The 16,197-nt window shown below is 42.9% G+C and overlaps 2 protein-coding genes and 1 non-coding gene across 3 annotated transcripts in view; 1 reads left to right on the forward strand and 2 right to left on the reverse strand.

Moving 5' to 3' along the window:
- Positions 1 to 404: 404 nt before the first annotated feature.
- trnag-ccc lies at positions 405 to 475 on the reverse strand. The gene has a single exon. It is a non-coding gene; the product is annotated as a tRNA-Gly (tRNA).
- A 170-nt stretch (positions 476 to 645) lies between these two features.
- LOC110502959 (histone-lysine N-methyltransferase PRDM9) lies at positions 646 to 7,048 on the forward strand. The gene is made up of 7 exons (XM_021581306.2): positions 646 to 835; positions 1,185 to 1,289; positions 1,413 to 1,511; positions 1,755 to 2,026; positions 4,281 to 4,348; positions 4,445 to 4,635; positions 4,790 to 7,048. The coding sequence occupies exons 2-7, from the start codon at positions 1,196 to 1,198 to the stop codon at positions 6,400 to 6,402; spliced, it is 2,337 nt and encodes a 778-aa protein (XP_021436981.2). The 5' UTR covers positions 646 to 835; positions 1,185 to 1,195; the 3' UTR covers positions 6,403 to 7,048.
- A 1,658-nt stretch (positions 7,049 to 8,706) lies between these two features.
- LOC110503032 (neurabin-2) overlaps positions 8,707 to 16,197 on the reverse strand; it is a 40,856-nt gene continuing 33,365 nt past the window's right edge. The window contains exons 3-10 of the mRNA XM_036960786.1: positions 16,030 to 16,150; positions 15,010 to 15,114; positions 13,349 to 13,481; positions 11,535 to 11,687; positions 10,813 to 10,866; positions 10,445 to 10,674; positions 10,120 to 10,213; positions 8,707 to 9,792 (exon numbers count right to left, since the gene is read on the reverse strand). Coding sequence (XP_036816681.1) covers positions 9,742 to 9,792; positions 10,120 to 10,213; positions 10,445 to 10,674; positions 10,813 to 10,866; positions 11,535 to 11,687; positions 13,349 to 13,481; positions 15,010 to 15,114; positions 16,030 to 16,150 — 941 coding nt within the window. The 3' untranslated portion in view covers positions 8,707 to 9,741. The remainder of the gene's footprint in view (positions 9,793 to 10,119; positions 10,214 to 10,444; positions 10,675 to 10,812; positions 10,867 to 11,534; positions 11,688 to 13,348; positions 13,482 to 15,009; positions 15,115 to 16,029; positions 16,151 to 16,197) is intronic.

A 16,197-nucleotide genomic window follows, 5' to 3' on the forward strand; every position in this document is an offset into this window, starting at 1 on the left:
TAGTTGGATTTGTGGCCAGTGGTGGCTGCGACTGAACAGTCCCAAGTGTCAACCATCTCCATCGCAAGTTTGGTGTCAAGTGGTCATATCTTCTGGAACACTTGGCTTCTGTCATGACCTGGTATAGGTGACATCTTTCCAAATGTCTCTTGCAGTACTTTTTGGATAGTTTCGAGAATCTCGACACTATGGAACCGCACAGAATGTTGTTTCCAAATGGCTCCACTGCAAACTGTCTGGAACTTCAGTGTGTCTCTGTTGCTTGGTTGTTACCATGAGACACAAGCGACAGCTTCAGAGGTAAAATGTTGCCTACTTGGCTGCTGAAAAGGAAACGCGAAAACAGAGATTATTAATTTGTTAATCATGCTACAGCAGTTTAGTTTCAAGATAGCAAAAACTTGTGCGCCGCCCGGGAATCGAACCCGGGTCGAAAGAATGGGAATCTTCCATGATACCATTACACCAGCGGCGCAGTTAGGTATGAAGAATATTTTAGCTAATATAAAGAAGGTGTAAATCAGTTTAGACATTGTATGCATGTTTTAGAACGTATGAATAATACTCTGGTCATTAAAGCATCATCGATATTTAAACACATTTATAATAATTGTAAAAAGTCCACATTTAGAATCGATCGTTTGCAAGGTTTTCACTTCCGGTTCATGAAAAGGGCAACAGCCATAATCCGAACATTGTTACAAGCTACCCATGAACTTTTACCACAAAAGTCAAATCAGTTTTCCAAAAGTAACAAACACACTAGTACCTTAACGATAACTAAGATTATTACCAAGTAATTAGATACAGGTTTCAGGTGGATTCATTTGTACAGGTTTGTCCTAACATCATTGTAAACACAATATTATGATAAAAATGCTAGCTAGCAATGTGGAATTAGCATTAACTGGCTAGCTAGAAAATGCGAATTGCACATTGCTAGCTAGCATGTTTTTCTGTAGCTAGCTAGCTAACAACATTGTGTATTATGACATTCAGATATCGTTTGTTTTCGTTAGTAGCTAATGTTCATTGCACAGTTAAATTCATTCGTCAAATTGGTATAGAATCAGGACAAAATGGCTGTTGCCATAGTTTAACACACAGGGTGACGGTTTTGTCCGAATACATGGCTGTTGTGCTTGCTGACACTGCCATTTTGCTACCCTACTAACCGACTACAGGTCCTGCAGTCATGTCTGAAGAAGTGATCATCGTGGAGTGGGCAGAGACTGGTGCATCAGAAGAGGGATGTCAAGCCCAACTCATTACAGACAACGCCTCTGCAGGTGCGGTACTCTGGCTACAGTAGCCTAATTCAATCAGAGTTTCATATTCTGTTTGACATGTATTCCTATGTCAGGAATGTTTGTCATGTACTCCTGTTTCTCACTGGATCTGTGTTGTCACAGTGTTGCCCGACAGCCTGGTCCAGAATATATTGGTGAACACTGTGGTACAAGGCCAAGAGGAGGATCATGAACTACTAGATGACAACAGCAATGACCTCTGTGAGTGACAACAGATTCTGTGTACTCTGACTATCTTGAATTCAGAGGCTGTCAATGGTTTTTCCATGCATCTTTCAAATCATAGTTGCTTAGATCTACGGCTAGTAAATGTAAGGCCTTGTTATGTCCAGTTTAGTTTACCACATGATTGTGTCATCTTACTGGAGTGGGAGAGTCCAGCATGAAGGACAGACTTCTTTGGTTATCACACTGGTCTATCACTTTGTATTTTTATTTTTACAGATTGTGAGGAGTGTCATTCCTCCTACAAAGACCAGTGTGATATCCAAGGTAGTCTGTCCTTCATGCTGGACTCTCCCAGTCCAGTGGGCTTACCCCAGAGGGCCCTCCTCACCCTACCCCACGGGCTGGTGGTGGGCAGGTCCAGTATCCCTGGGGCAGGCCTGGGGGTTCTAAATCAAGGAGCAATTGTGGCCCCAGGAATGCACTTTGGCCCCTGTGAGGGGGAGGTGACCACCAGGGACAAAGCAGTAACAAGTGACTACTCCTGGGAGGTGAGTACTGATGGATGCTTTTTTCAAATTGTATTTATTTAAGCTTTATTTAACCAGGCAAGTCAGTTAAGAACAAATTCTTCTTTACAATGGTTGCCCACCAAAAGGCAAAAGGCCTCCTGCGGGGACAAGGGCTGGAATTAAAAACAAAATACAAATATAGGACAAAACACACATCCAGGACAAGAGAGACACCACAACACTACATGAAGGGTTGAGTCGTGCTTAAGAGGAACCCTTAGCCGTGTATATAGGCCAAATACCACACCCCCTCTTGCCTTATGGCTTAAGTATATTGAGTGAGTTAACTTCAACTGTGCCTCCAAATCTTTTGGAAAATCGGAGCGTATGTGCCTGCAATTCTACATCACAAACATTGTAATTGCGGCAGCTTCACCCGGGACATCCATCATCTCTCTGCCACAGCACTGTGAACCACAGCAGATTGAAGCTTGTGATTGGTTTAGTAAGGGACCAGGACCAAGGCGATTGGATGCGTTTGTAAAGAAATGCCCCTGTTATGATTATAGAGGACTGCAGACTGGACAGCCACGTTTATTCTACTCGCTGATCAAAGTCTATGAACTCAATTGTCAAATGAGCATTACGTCAACTTGAGTGGTGTTTTGTAAACATAAATGTCAAGAAATACATTTGGTTCACACCTGTCCCAGAATGCTCCCTTATAACAGCATGTGATAATAGGCTATAGCATACTAGTACTGATTTTAATATAGGGTTGGGTGGTATCCAAGGGATCCTGAGTGGCGCAGTAGTCTAAAGCACTGCAACGCAGTGCTAGAGGCGTCACTACAGACCCGGGTTCAATATTTGTTCTTAACTGACTTGCCTAGTTAAATAAAGGTAAAAAAAATTAAATAAATCCAGATTTTCATATCATCATACCGTCCTTGTCTCATGTAGGGATTTATGGTATGAGACAAAAAAAAGGGATATTGGGCATCTATTACCAGAATGCTACAAAATTAAATAGTAAAAGCACATTTCCATGGAGGCTGCTAGCTAAATATGCTAAAGAACGAAAACGAAAATAAACTAATTGCAAAGACAGGCAATACAGCTACTGAATGTTTGGTGAGTCTGGACATTTTGCAAGCAAAATGTGAACAAGAGACACTATGCAAATGAACAAAGTTTTGATGCATGCTGGTCTGAAGGAAGAACAGTACTGGCTCTGGAGCAGCATATGTACAAGCTGTGTCTGTGTTTAGTCTAGAGTTGCTAGGGCAACTGGCCTGCCTGCTCTGCTCGGAGAAGATGGTGGAGGAGCAAACCAGCCAAGAGCTGAGAGGAGAAGATGGGGGAGGAGCAAACAGGGCGAGAACTTAAGAGGAGAAAATAAATGCTAGGAAATCAAAAGATAACTCATCCAAAGGGCTTTGACTTCTCAAACATGGCAGATAGATAACACAATATGATGCCCCATCACCTTATTAATTCAGCCACTTACTTAGATAACTAGCCAGTTAAACTTAGGGGTTGCGTTAATGCACAATTATACATTTTTTTTTACAGAGGACAAAGATTCAATGCATAACAAATATCTTGCTGTGTTTTGTAAACGCAGATGTAAAATACTTCTATTGTAATTTCTCCTCAGCATCAGACTCATTTTGTGCTTAAGTTGCACTTCTCCACTCAGATGAGAGTTCATGACCATGCTCTGACTGATGTATATCTACTTTTTTCCCGTGCTTTTCGCAGTCTAGACAGCTTACATTTCTCTGATAAAATGCAAGATGAACTTTTAAGAAAAACATTAGAAAATGTAGCTTACAAAAATTTTTTCTATGATAAACATTAGAAATTTGATGGCCATGCATCGTTTTTGTCCCAAAAAAGACCTTGCTTTTTAATTGTATGCTCACTTAGTGTGTATGTAGGTGAATGCGGTGCCATTTGGGACACAACACTGTAGTTTGTGTAAAACCTAACCCATGTCATTCTGGAGCATTGTCTCTATGCTCTATCTGAGCATGGTCAGCTGACATTATGGGCGGCAGGGTAGCCTAGTGGTTAGAGCGTTGGACAAGGAACTGAAAGGTTCCAAGTTCAAATCCCCATGCGGACAAGTTGCAAATTTGTCATTTGCCCCTGAACAGTCAGCACTGTTCCTAGGCCGTCATTGAAAATAAGAATTTGTTCTTAACTGACTTGCCTACTGTAGTTAAAGGTAAAAACATAAAATAAAAAATGTGTCTGTATTCTTTATAAAGCGCTTGTCTATTTTCAGGTCTGGAACAGTAAGGGTGAATCTGAGTACATTGATTCTGCAAGAGACACTCATTCCAACTGGATGAGGTAACTTGTGTTGTAGAACGTACCTTATTTTACACTGCATCTGTCTGTCTGTTATGGAGTGCTTAGTCCCAGCGCACTCTCTCATCTCTCTCTCAGGTATGTTAACTGTGCTCGTAATGAAGAGGAGGGTAATCTCATAGCACTCCAGTACAGGGGGATTGTTTTCTTCCACTGCTGCCGCTCCATCCTCCCAGGAGATGAGCTCCTGTTTTGGCCTGGGGGGCGATTCATCGACAGGTTTAGGGACCCCTCTGACCAAATCTGGCTCCGAAAGAGCACCCCTTCAGGTACTTATCATCCCCAGTCTCTTTTCACAACCTTGCTCTGGCATTAGGCATCTAGAAGGTTCTGTGAGGGTGTATAAGAGATAATAATAATACATTTCTCCAATGCATTAGTTTAATAAGACCTAACCTTTTCTTCTTCTTTTCTCCGTTTTAGAGGTTAATACAAATGTATCGTCTCAGGTTTTCCTCTGCTGTCAGTGCCAGCTTTCTTTCACCACTGAGACCTACATCCAAAGACATCAAGAGCAATTACACCCTCTGGACCTATCACCTGCATCTGCACTGAGTGAGCTTGAAAATCACCTTTCTAAAAGTAACATGAACCCAGACCCTATGTCGTCCTCTGTCCGTAAGTTGAGCTACCGGTGCCCTCAGCGTCCTAAGAACTTTAAGAAGAAGGGCCACGTCCAGAGAACCATGCGAGCTGTCCACTCCAACGTCAGACCCTACTGCTGCCCCCTGTGCAGGAAGTGTTTCGCTCAGGGGTACGACCTGGAAAGTCACCAGCTACGAGATCATGGAAGGAAGAAGAAGCCTGGAGTGGTAGAGGTCAGAGGTAAGGAGGTCAGAGGTGAGAGTTCGCTCCTGCCTTCTGACAGCGCCTGGGAACCCGAGCCTCCGTCCAATGATCAACCTTCAGAGACCCAGACAGGGAGAGCTTCCTCACAGAGACTGAGGAACCTCAGGGTAAAGTCCACCAGGAACTCTAAAGCCAAAACTAAGGCAAACACACCAAAACAAAGAGAAACCAGTACCAAGAAGAGGTTCCATTCAGATGCCAATCCAGATGCTCTGGACATGGAGGGGGAGAGGAGAGAGGCTGTAGGAGAGGCACAGTACAGCTGCAGTGATTGTCAGAGAACCTTCGGCAACCCAGAGTCCCTTAAAGCCCATCAGTGTATCCGGGTCATGGTGGGGCCCCCGCTGTACTCTTGCTCTACATGCAGGGTTACCTTCAAACAGTACACCACCCTGAAGAAGCACAAGGTCAACAAGCACCCGAAGGAAAATATGCTTTATTGCTGCACCCACTGTGGGAGGTTCTTCAGTCAGGCTGCCGGTCTACAGCACCACCTGGATGCAGAAGTATGTAAGGACATCCAGCTGAGTTCTAAAGCTGTTCCTTGCTCCTACTGCCAGTTCTCCTTCACCGAGGAGAGGTACCTCCGGAAGCACGTTAAGAGACACCACCCTGATGAGCATGTCTCTCAGGCCACAGGCCTGGGCTCAGGGCTAATTCAGTCGGAGGAGAAGGCAGGAGAAGTCCACCTGTGCTTGCAGTGTGGACAGAGCTACGAGCACGTTCAAAGCTTCAAAGCTCACCGGTGTTTCCAGTCAGACGCAGCCAAACTGCACTTGTGCAATGACTGTGGGAAAGGTTTCTCTTGTTTCTACAGCCTTAAGCAGCATCAGCGGATTCACACGGGAGAGAAGCCATACCGCTGCTCTTACTGCGAGAAGTGTTTTAGCCACTCTGGACATCTGAATGTGCACGTGAGGATACACACAGGGGAGAAATCTTTCCTGTGTACTGAGTGTGGAGAGAGTTTCCGTCAGTCTGGGGATCTGAAGCGCCATGAGAGAAAACACACTGGGGTGAAACCATGTACCTGCCCTGAATGTGGGAAAAGCTTCAGTCGACCTCAGAGTCTGAAAGCTCACCTGATGCTGCACAACGGAGAGAGACAGTACAAGTGTGATCAGTGTGGGAAAAGCTTTTCACGAAATTATCACCTGACGAGACACCATGAAAAGACACACTCATAATTTGGTTGCACCACACATACATTATTGACTATTGTGTTTCTTTGAAAGCAATTGGTTAAGTTGATACATACCCATTGCAAAATTCACGGCTGAGAATACCAGGACATTTTACAACACTTCATGTAAAATAATGTGATTTTTGTTCATACTTTGGTTTTCTAAGAAAATAATGTGTTAAAGGCACTACAAGTCCCTACACCATGGCAACCCTGCCTCCCTACAAGCTAGGGGTATTGATCATGTTCTGGCCTCAATTAGCTATGTTTAGACTGTTGCGGTCCATTTTTGCTGTGTTCTAGTGTACTATAAAACAGATGGCTCTCCCATTCTTAATACCTAGCCCAGTCATATTCAAGGTTAGAACTACCTTTCTAGGGGTTCTGATAATTCTAGCCTAGATGCATTTTTGATAGCAGATCTACAGTATTTCACTTTTTAATGTGTATAGTATTGTTTACTAGGGATGTCCAATGAATTCTGTTACCACTCCCTCTTCTAATTAGGGTTGATTGGAAAAAGCTGTTCAAAATAGGACATTGTATTATTTCTTTGTCCTCCCTGACGAAGGCCATGCAGCCGAAAGGCGTCAGTTTTTAAACTGTTTCCATTGAACATGTCATACAAATAAAGGCTTTTTAATGAATTATATGAGGAGTGCCTTGGTCTTCCTTTCTTTTTGATGACCAATGTGTTTATTATTCATAATATGCCATTTCCAATTTAGAGTAAAATATATCTCTATTGTCCCTGGAGTATAATTCAGCTTGTGATCTGAAGATGAGGGAAATGTCAAATGGAAGAAGTAATAAAAAAATAACTGACTTCAGTATCACAGTTCACCATTTATTGCACAAAACAATGCAAAGCATGTGCCCTGTCCAAGCCTAAAATCTGATGAAAACACTCATGAGATACAGTATGTGTTCATTTGATAACATTATCTAACACTGTCTTCATGAAATCCCCCAGGTCTAGCCTCTCTGAAATTCATTCCTCCTTTCCATTCCTCCTTTAAATAAATAAAGGTTAAAAAAAAATGTAAAAATCAACACTTGTTTCTTTGCATTGCTTTTCTCCAATACCTCACATATGATGTTTACGGGAAGGAATGTTTCATCACCTTCAAAGTCCATGGTTGTGTTCACGATGGACAAGTTCAGTTATGCCTAGTCCCTCTGTTTCAGTCCATCAGTCACCAGTTCTTATGTCTGCCATTCAGTCGGTGTTGAACACATCTTTGATAACATTCACAATAAAAATTTAAAAAACATGTCATGTCCCTTTGTGGTACAGCACATATGGAGGATTCTCTCCTTTTTATAAGGAGTTATGGAAGTTGAGTTAGTTAAATAAGGTGTTATTACTGAAGGTTTAGTATACTCTTACTGAATCTCATCAGTAGCCATTACTGGGTAGCGGAGTTAACTAACAATACACATACTGTATGGCTGTGGCAGCAGTTGACTGCTTGAAGTGTCAAACTCCTGCAGAAGTTGGATTCCTGATGTAATTGTAGGAGATAGCCCACCTCTTCTTGCCCCTTTCATTCCAGTGAAGCACCAAACGTTCAATCAAGCTACACTACCGGTCAAAACATTTGGGGTGACTTAGAAATGTCCTTGTTTTTGAAAGAAAAGCTCAATGTTTTGTCCATTAAAATAACATCAAATTGATCAGAAATACAGTGTAGACATTGTTAATGTGGTAAATGACTGTTGTAGCTGGAAACGGCAGATGTTTTTATGGAATATTTACATAGGCGTACAGAGGCCCATTATCAGCAACCATCACTCCTGTGTTCCAATGGCATGTTGTGTTTGCTAGGCAGAGTTGCAAAGAAAAAGCCATACCTCAGACTGCCCAATAAAAATAAAAGATTAAGATGGGCAAAAGAACACAGACACTGGACAGAGGAACTCTGCCTAGAAGGCCAGCCTCCCGGAGTCACCTCTTCACTGTTGACGTTGAGACTGGTGTTTTGTGGGTACTATTTAATGAAGCTGCCAGTTGAGGACTTGTGAGGCGTCTGTTTCTCAAACTTGACACTAATGTACTTGTCCTCTTGATCAGTTGTGCACTGGGGCCTCCCACTCCTCTTTCTATTCTGGTTAGAGACAGTTGGTGCTGTTCTGTGAAGGGAGTAGTACTCAGTGTTGTACGAGATATTCCGTTTCTTGGCAATTTCTCGCATGGAATAGCCTTCATTTCTCAGAACAAGAATAGACTGACGAGTTTCAGAAGAAAGTTATTTGTTTCTGGACATTTTGAGCCTCTAATCGAACCCACAAATGCTGATGCTCCAGATACTCAACTAGTCTAAAGAAGGCAAGTTTTATTGCTTCTTTAATCAGAACAACAGTTTTCAGCTGTGCTAACATAATTGCAAAAGCGTTTTCTAATGATCAATTTGCCTTTTAAAATGATAAACCTGTATTAGCGAACACATTGTGCCATTTGAACACAGGAGTGATGGTTGCTGATAATGGACCCCTGTATATATGGACCCCTGAATATCTGTAGATATTCCATAAAAAAATCTGCCATTTCCAGCTACAATAGACATTTACAGCATTAACAATGTCTACACTATATTTCTGATCAATTTGATGTTATTTTAATGGACAAAAAATGTGCTTTTCTTTCAAAAACAAGGACATTTTTAAGTGAACCCAAACTTTTGAACGGTAGTGTATGTCTTCTCCAGTGTGGACATTTGACTAGTTACACATCTTCCTCAGTCACATAAGCACCAACTGTTGACTCCATTATGTTGTACTGTATATGTTAAATGTTATACATATATTAATAAAAATACAAAGCAAACTTTTGTTTCATAAACCACATACAGTATTACAGCTGTACAATGACAACCCAGAAAATGAAACGGCACTTACAAAATAGGCAAATAAATTTGATTTGTTTTGGCAATTGACATCAAAAGCCCGGTCTTCTAATTCACCCAAAAACACAATTTGTGATCAAATTGTAAAATACTGAACATTAGGAATGAAAAATTAGGAACAGCAACAATTAGAGCTCCATGGACGTTCTTGTCAGTATTTTGGAATATTAAGAAAATGGTTGATTAAACTGTCAGTCAAACCAGTAGTTATTGGCAATATTACCAGCTGGGAAATCTAAAAACAAAACGGGATTGAAAGAGTTGTTACATAAAGGGACTATATAAAGAAATACAAAGCCTGAGGGTACCTGTATTCGACCGCAAACCAGGCTAAAGTTTGAGACAAGAAATACCCTGGGTCCACTGCAAGTACAATACCACTATCCTCTATTCACTTCTGGCAATCCTTGAAGAGACTCTCTTAGAAAACAAGGCTTTTATAAAGGCTCAGATTTCAGTTCCTCAACCCTGCATTCCAGATCTGCTACCTGCAAACAAACACAGAAAGTTATGGTTACGTTTGTGTATTATAGATGATGGACTACCGGTACTAGAAACTTTAAATTGTTACCATAATACATTCAATCAAGTTTCTCAATCACAAAGTTGTCTGCAACTGCCAACATTCTGTGTAATCAATGGTCTCCCTGATGGCTGCACACAATGACATTTATAATATAATAATATATGCCATTTAACAAACAGTTTTATCCAAACTGACTTACAGTCATGCGTGCATTTATTTTTCATATTGGTGACCGCAGCGGGAATCAAACCCAGGAACCACACATCCAACCATCAGTCTCCACTATTACCTGTTCATGGAGCTGTCCTGACTCCTCCCTCAGTGATGCCTCGGCCCCGTCCTGAAGACAGCGCTGAGTCTCCTTCTTCAGGTACTCAATCTCCCTGGAGAAGAGCCATCACAGACACCAATCTTAAACCACTTGTATTTCCACTGTAATGAATGAGCTCTGAGAAAAGCCTTGGGGCTGAAACATTGGAAACATTGCCGCAGACTGAACAAGTTCTACTTTCTTTTCTATGAATCACTGTAATTAACAAAATGTTATATTGACCTGTTATGTACAACCTTACCACACTCTCAATGCATTGTGTGTGTGTGTGTCCCGGCCTTACTTCTGCTGGTACTCCTTGATGAGGCGCTTGGCCTTGCTGTACTTGCGCTCCAGAGCCTGGTACTGGGCCTGGGTCTCCTTCAGGTGCTCGTCCACAGCCTGACACAGACTCTGGGCCTCCATCCAGTAACCCTCCAGCTTCTCCATGCGCTCCTTGTTCTCCTGCAGGGTCTGCTCCAGCTGGGTCTTGTCCACACGCCAGCGCTGCTTGTCCTGCTTTGCATGGTTCAGCTGGGAGTGTGGAGAAGCACACACATGCACATGTACACAGACAGGCAGGGTATGAAAACTGTAAAGTCCACTGTATATCAACTTGCCAAATTTACAATGAAACATTAGGACATAATAAGAATGACATAATATAACAACCTTTCTTTTCAGCTGTTGGATCTCTGCCTGTGTTACAGCATGCTTTATGTGAAGCTGAGGAGAGAGAGAGAGAGAGAGAGAAAGAGAAAGAGAAAGAGAAAGAGAAAGAGAAAGAGAAAGAGAGAGAGAGAGAGAGAGAGAGAGGGAGAGAGAGAGAGAGAAAGAGAAAGAGAGAGAGAGAGAAAGACAGAGAGAGGTGGAGAGAGAGAGTGAGTGAGAGAGAGAGAGAGAAAGAGAGAGACAGAGAGACAGAGAGAGGTGGAGAGAGAGAGAGAGTGAGAGAGAGAAAGAGAAAGAGAAAGAGAGAGAGAGAGAGAAAGACAGAGAGACAGAGAGACAGAGAGAGAGAGAGAGAAAGATAAAGAGAGAGAGAGAGAGAGAGAGAGAGAGAGAGAAAGAGAAAGAGAAAGAGAGAGAGAGAGAGAGAGAGAGAAAGAGAAAGATAAAGAGAGAGAGAGAGAGAGAGAAAGAGAAAGAGAAAGAGAGAGAGAGAGAGAAAGACAGAGAGACAGAGAGACAGAGAGAGGTGGAGAGAGAGAGAGAGTGAGAGAGACAGAGAGAGAGAGAAAGAGAAAGAGAAAGAGAGAGAGAGAGAGAAAGACAGCGAGACAGAGAGACAGAGAGAGGTGGAGAGAGAGAGAGAGTGAGTGAGTAAGTAAGTAGTGCACTATATAAGGAATATAGTGACGCAGGCCTTTGTCTTTAACTTTGTCTTCTCTCACTTCCTGGTACTTATGGGCCAGCTTCTCAGGGTCCGTCTCCAGTGGAGAGATGTCCTCGTTCTCAGCCAGGTCAAACACCTCGATGGCAGAGGGATGTGTGGGGCTGACCTCCTCCTCATCATCCTCCTCCTCGTCAGTACCATATTCGCCACCCTGGGGGAAGAACGGACAGGTGAGCCTGAAGTCTCGATTGGGTCTGAGGTTTTCCACAATGCCTCCAGGTCTTAACTGAGACGGTCAAAGTGTCTGCATATTTGAAAAGGTTCAATTTAGTTCCATCTGTCCATCCATCCCACAGCATTTTTATAATCGCCTGTGACTGCTGCCTCTACAAGAGCTTCATAGTTGTTTCTCTATTGGTACGGAGACTGGCCACTAGATGGCATATAACATCAGTGAAGCGGGTCCCTAGATAGAGGGTGAGAACACACCAGAACTAAACCTCAGCCATTATGCTATCATTCTGCATGTCATTGTAATATGATGGAGAATATAAGAATGTCCTGCATCCTCATTGTGGTAGGTGATGACATTTACATTTGAGTCATTTAGCAGACACTCTTATCCAGAGAAACTTACAGTTAGTGATTCATCTTAAGATAGCTAGGTGAGACATCAACACATCCCAAGCGTATCAAGTACATTTTCCCTCAACAAAGTATTCATCAGCAAAGTCAGAGCTAGTAGGAAAAGACAACTGCCTTTGAGGGGGAAGTGGGCATCTGGGGAGCTGTGAAAGTTATTTAAGATACTCTTCAATAAGGTAAGGTGCCAGGACAGAGAACAGCTTGACTTTAGATGGGAAGCTGTTATTGGGGTACCAGGACAGAGAACAGCTTGACTTTAGGGGGAACCTGTTTCCACCATTGGGGTACCAGGACAGAGAACAGCTTGACTTTAGGGGGAACCTGTTTCCACCATTGGGATACCAGGACAGAGAACAGCTTGACTTTAGAGGGAACCTGGTTCCACCATTGGGGTACCAGGACAGAGAACAGCTTGACTTTAGGGTGAACCTGGTTCCACCATTGGGGTACCAGGACAGAGAACAGTTTGACTTTAGAGGGAACCTGGTTCCACCATTGGGGTACCAGGACAGAGAAGAGCTTGGACTGTGCTGATGACGTGAATCAATTGTGGGTTGGAAGTCCTATAAAATGTCTACCCCAACAACCCAGAGAGGAAGTGGCCAGAACATCATAAACAGATTCAAAAAGGAGTCCTAGGGGGACACCATTTAATTGATTATATTTGGCCTAGGCTCTCTGAACTGACCTGTTGGTGTGCATCACAAAGGGCACCCTATTGTCTATATAGTGTATTACTTTTGACTAGTCCATAGGAAGAATAGTATATTTTGGGAAGCAGACTTGTGTTTACACTGTCTGCAGGCTACACTGAACAGTAACAGCGTACCTATGGACACACGCCCATTCAGCTCACTCAATACAGGCACCGGCTTTGGGTCCATTCTGACAAAGATGCGATTGGCACATATCTTAATCCTAAAGCTGAGGGGAAAAGAGAACACACAAAGGCAACGATTGACCTAAAAAGCTTCATAGTCATTTGAAAAATTCAAATAGTGATCAGGCTTCTATTTCTGTCTCTAAACTGGCTGTGTTCAGGCTCGTGTTCTTTTGGGCACACAGTAGCAAAACCTTTTTCAACATAAAGAAAACATCTGTTTCCTTATTGGACTAGTCTTTCTGTCCATCTGTACTGTACCTCTTGGTTGCCCGTTCACCGGCTAATTTGGTTGTAGACCTACCTATGCTGGATGTAGACTGATTGTAGACTGGTTGGAGACTTACCTCTTGGTCCTCCATGTACTGGCTGTAGCGTTGTTCCATCACCTCTCTCTGCCAGCGCTCCTGTTCTAGGGTCTGTTGGATCAGCTGGGCCACCTCACTCTGTTCGCCCGGCTTCTCTCGACCAATCAGAAACCTGCATAGCATTACACAGCTTTTGAAAATGTCTTCCTATGTGGACTGCAATAAGAGGAACCTCTATGATATGGTTCCTTAGCAAGAGGTGAAATAATGATATAGCCTGTTTCAACATGTAGATTATTTTGACTCAATATATGTTCTGTTTTTCAGTGTAATACCCTCCTCAGCTATGTAAAAAGAATCTGAGCAGTGCAGTTCAGAATGAGTACCCATAGTCAGTCAGTTATCAAGACCACCATAACAGACGTACAATTCCCTCTACTAGCTATCATGTAATTAAATGCTAACCAACACAGTTCCCATCCTCAGCCATCCATCCATTCCTCTGGCTGACATTTGTATGAATAGGACTGACCGCCTGACCTCCTGCCTCAGCCCTTCCTTCCACGTCTACCCTGTTCTATAATTCATGAGCAATCTCTGAAGAGGACTCTGATCTTCGACAAGTCACACAACACAAACAATTACACACACACACACACACACACACACACACACACACACACACACACACACACACACACACACACACACACACACACACACACACACACACACACACACCAACAATTACCCCCATAGCTCCACTGACGACTAGTTCCTGAATAATGAATGAATGAGCCTATAGGACGACAAAGGAATGTTGGGGATTGGGGAACTCTGGTGCCCCATTCAGTCAGCCACAAATAGACCCCTCTGGCATTTCGGAATGATAATTGTGTTGATGCCTGCTGTGAGGATGATGGTGATGTTTTTATGCTCTGCTATGGTCCAAATGTAGAGTTTCAGCTTTGTCTGTGGTTCTGTTGCTATATCTATGAAGGGAAGTGTTAGCTCTTCATCATACTATCATCATGGCCCTATTTGGCTAATGATGAACACTCTGCGTGACCTGATCTATGCAGTATGTATGTGGGAGGATGTGATAACTGACTGACTATGGGTACTAGACTATGGGTACTAGATCGGTTGCTAGATCGAATGCCCGAGCTGACAAGGTAAAAATATGTTGTTCTGTCCCTGAACAAGGCAGTTAACCAACTGTTAACCAACTGTTAACTGCCGTCATTGTAAATAAAAACGTGTTCTTAACTGACTTGCCTAGTTAAATAAAGGTTAAAGAAAATGTTATTCTGAACTGCAGATTCTTACATAGCTGAAAAACATCTCTCTCAGAGCATATAATGAGTCATTTTGACAGTCTTTCTAGAGTCTAAAGCTGCTGCAAACTAAGATGAACATGTCTCCAGAAAACCTTAATGGTGTCTGACATCACGTTGTACAACACAAAGAAGAGATCAGACTTGATGGGCCCAACTTCATACAGGGCCAAGCAATTTAACCTGCCTGTCTGTATTCAAGTGTTTGAGAGTGACGTCCATCAAAGCAACTCTATTCTTTCTCAGTAGCTCATTGTTTTAAAATTGCTTTAAAAAGGTGCAGTAGTTGGGCCCTGGTCAAAAGTAGTGCACTATAAAGGGAATAGGGTCATTTGGGATGAATCCCTAAAAATGTATCCTCACTTGACGGTGCCTGTGGTGTTCCTGAGGACGGAGGCAGCGAAGGTCTGGGTAACCCCCACCAGACTGGTCCCATCCACCTCCACTATCAGGTCATTCACCTGGATCCTGGGTGGAAAAACACAAAGCAGCACAACAGCCTCAGTCAGGACTCGTATAACATGCTTACTTTTTCAGCCATCTTTTATTCAACTTTTATTTTATACAGGTTTGTCTCAGAAATCTATCTTGCAAGCGAGACATGCTCACACAAGGAACCATATCAAATCAGCTAGCTAGACATTATTAAATCATCATTAATCATTAAATTCAAGGACTAGCATTTCGCGCAATTACAAATTGGTTTAGACATGACAATTCTGCTGGCTGAGAAAAGAGATGAATATTATGGCCCCCATTTCCCTGGAAGAAGAGGTATTCATTTATCTCTTAAACCAGGGTTTACCAATCTTTCCTACATTGGCTCACCTGAGGGTGTTGAAGAAATGGGTTGGGGAGGGGGACTGAGGGGGTTGAAGAAATGGGTTGGGGAGGGGGACTGAGGGGGTTGAGGGAATGGGTCGGGGAGGGGGACTGAGGGGGTTGAGGGAATGGGTTAGGGAGGGGGACTGAGGGGGTTGAGGGAATGGGTTGGGGAGGAGGACTGAGGGGGTTGAGGGAATGGGTTGGGGAGGGGGACTGAGGGGGTTGAGGGAATGGGTTGGGGAGACTTTTTTTTCTTTATCTGTGTATGCATTATTTTTGTGTGTTTTTTGTTTTTGTGGCAGCCCACAGGTACAAGAAATACAGTTTGTGAATATATGAAATGCAAATATGATAACTGAATATATGGATATCACTGAATTAAAATTACTTTGAATGTTAAACATGTACCTGTAACCCCCTTCTGAATAAATGACGAACTAAATTAAATGTTGGTCACAAAAAAAAGATGATTAAATCATGCAGAACTTGTTCAGGTAAATCTGCCAGGAGTATAGAAGAACAAGCCGTAGATGGAGAGGCCACCATTTTGTGACATACCTGCCATCCCTGTGCGCTGCTCCTTTATCGGTGACCGTCTTGACAAAGATGCCCAGTTTCTCCAGGCCCATGTCTGCCCCCGCCCCCATCCCAATGATACTGATACCAAGCCCATCACCATCTGAAGACACAGTGGATATAGGAGAAATACTGTGAGAAGAAAATACA

The sequence above is a fragment of the Oncorhynchus mykiss genome, chromosome 23, assembly GCF_013265735.2.
Source record: "Oncorhynchus mykiss isolate Arlee chromosome 23, USDA_OmykA_1.1, whole genome shotgun sequence".
In the NCBI taxonomy this organism is placed as follows: Eukaryota; Metazoa; Chordata; class Actinopteri; order Salmoniformes; family Salmonidae; genus Oncorhynchus; species Oncorhynchus mykiss.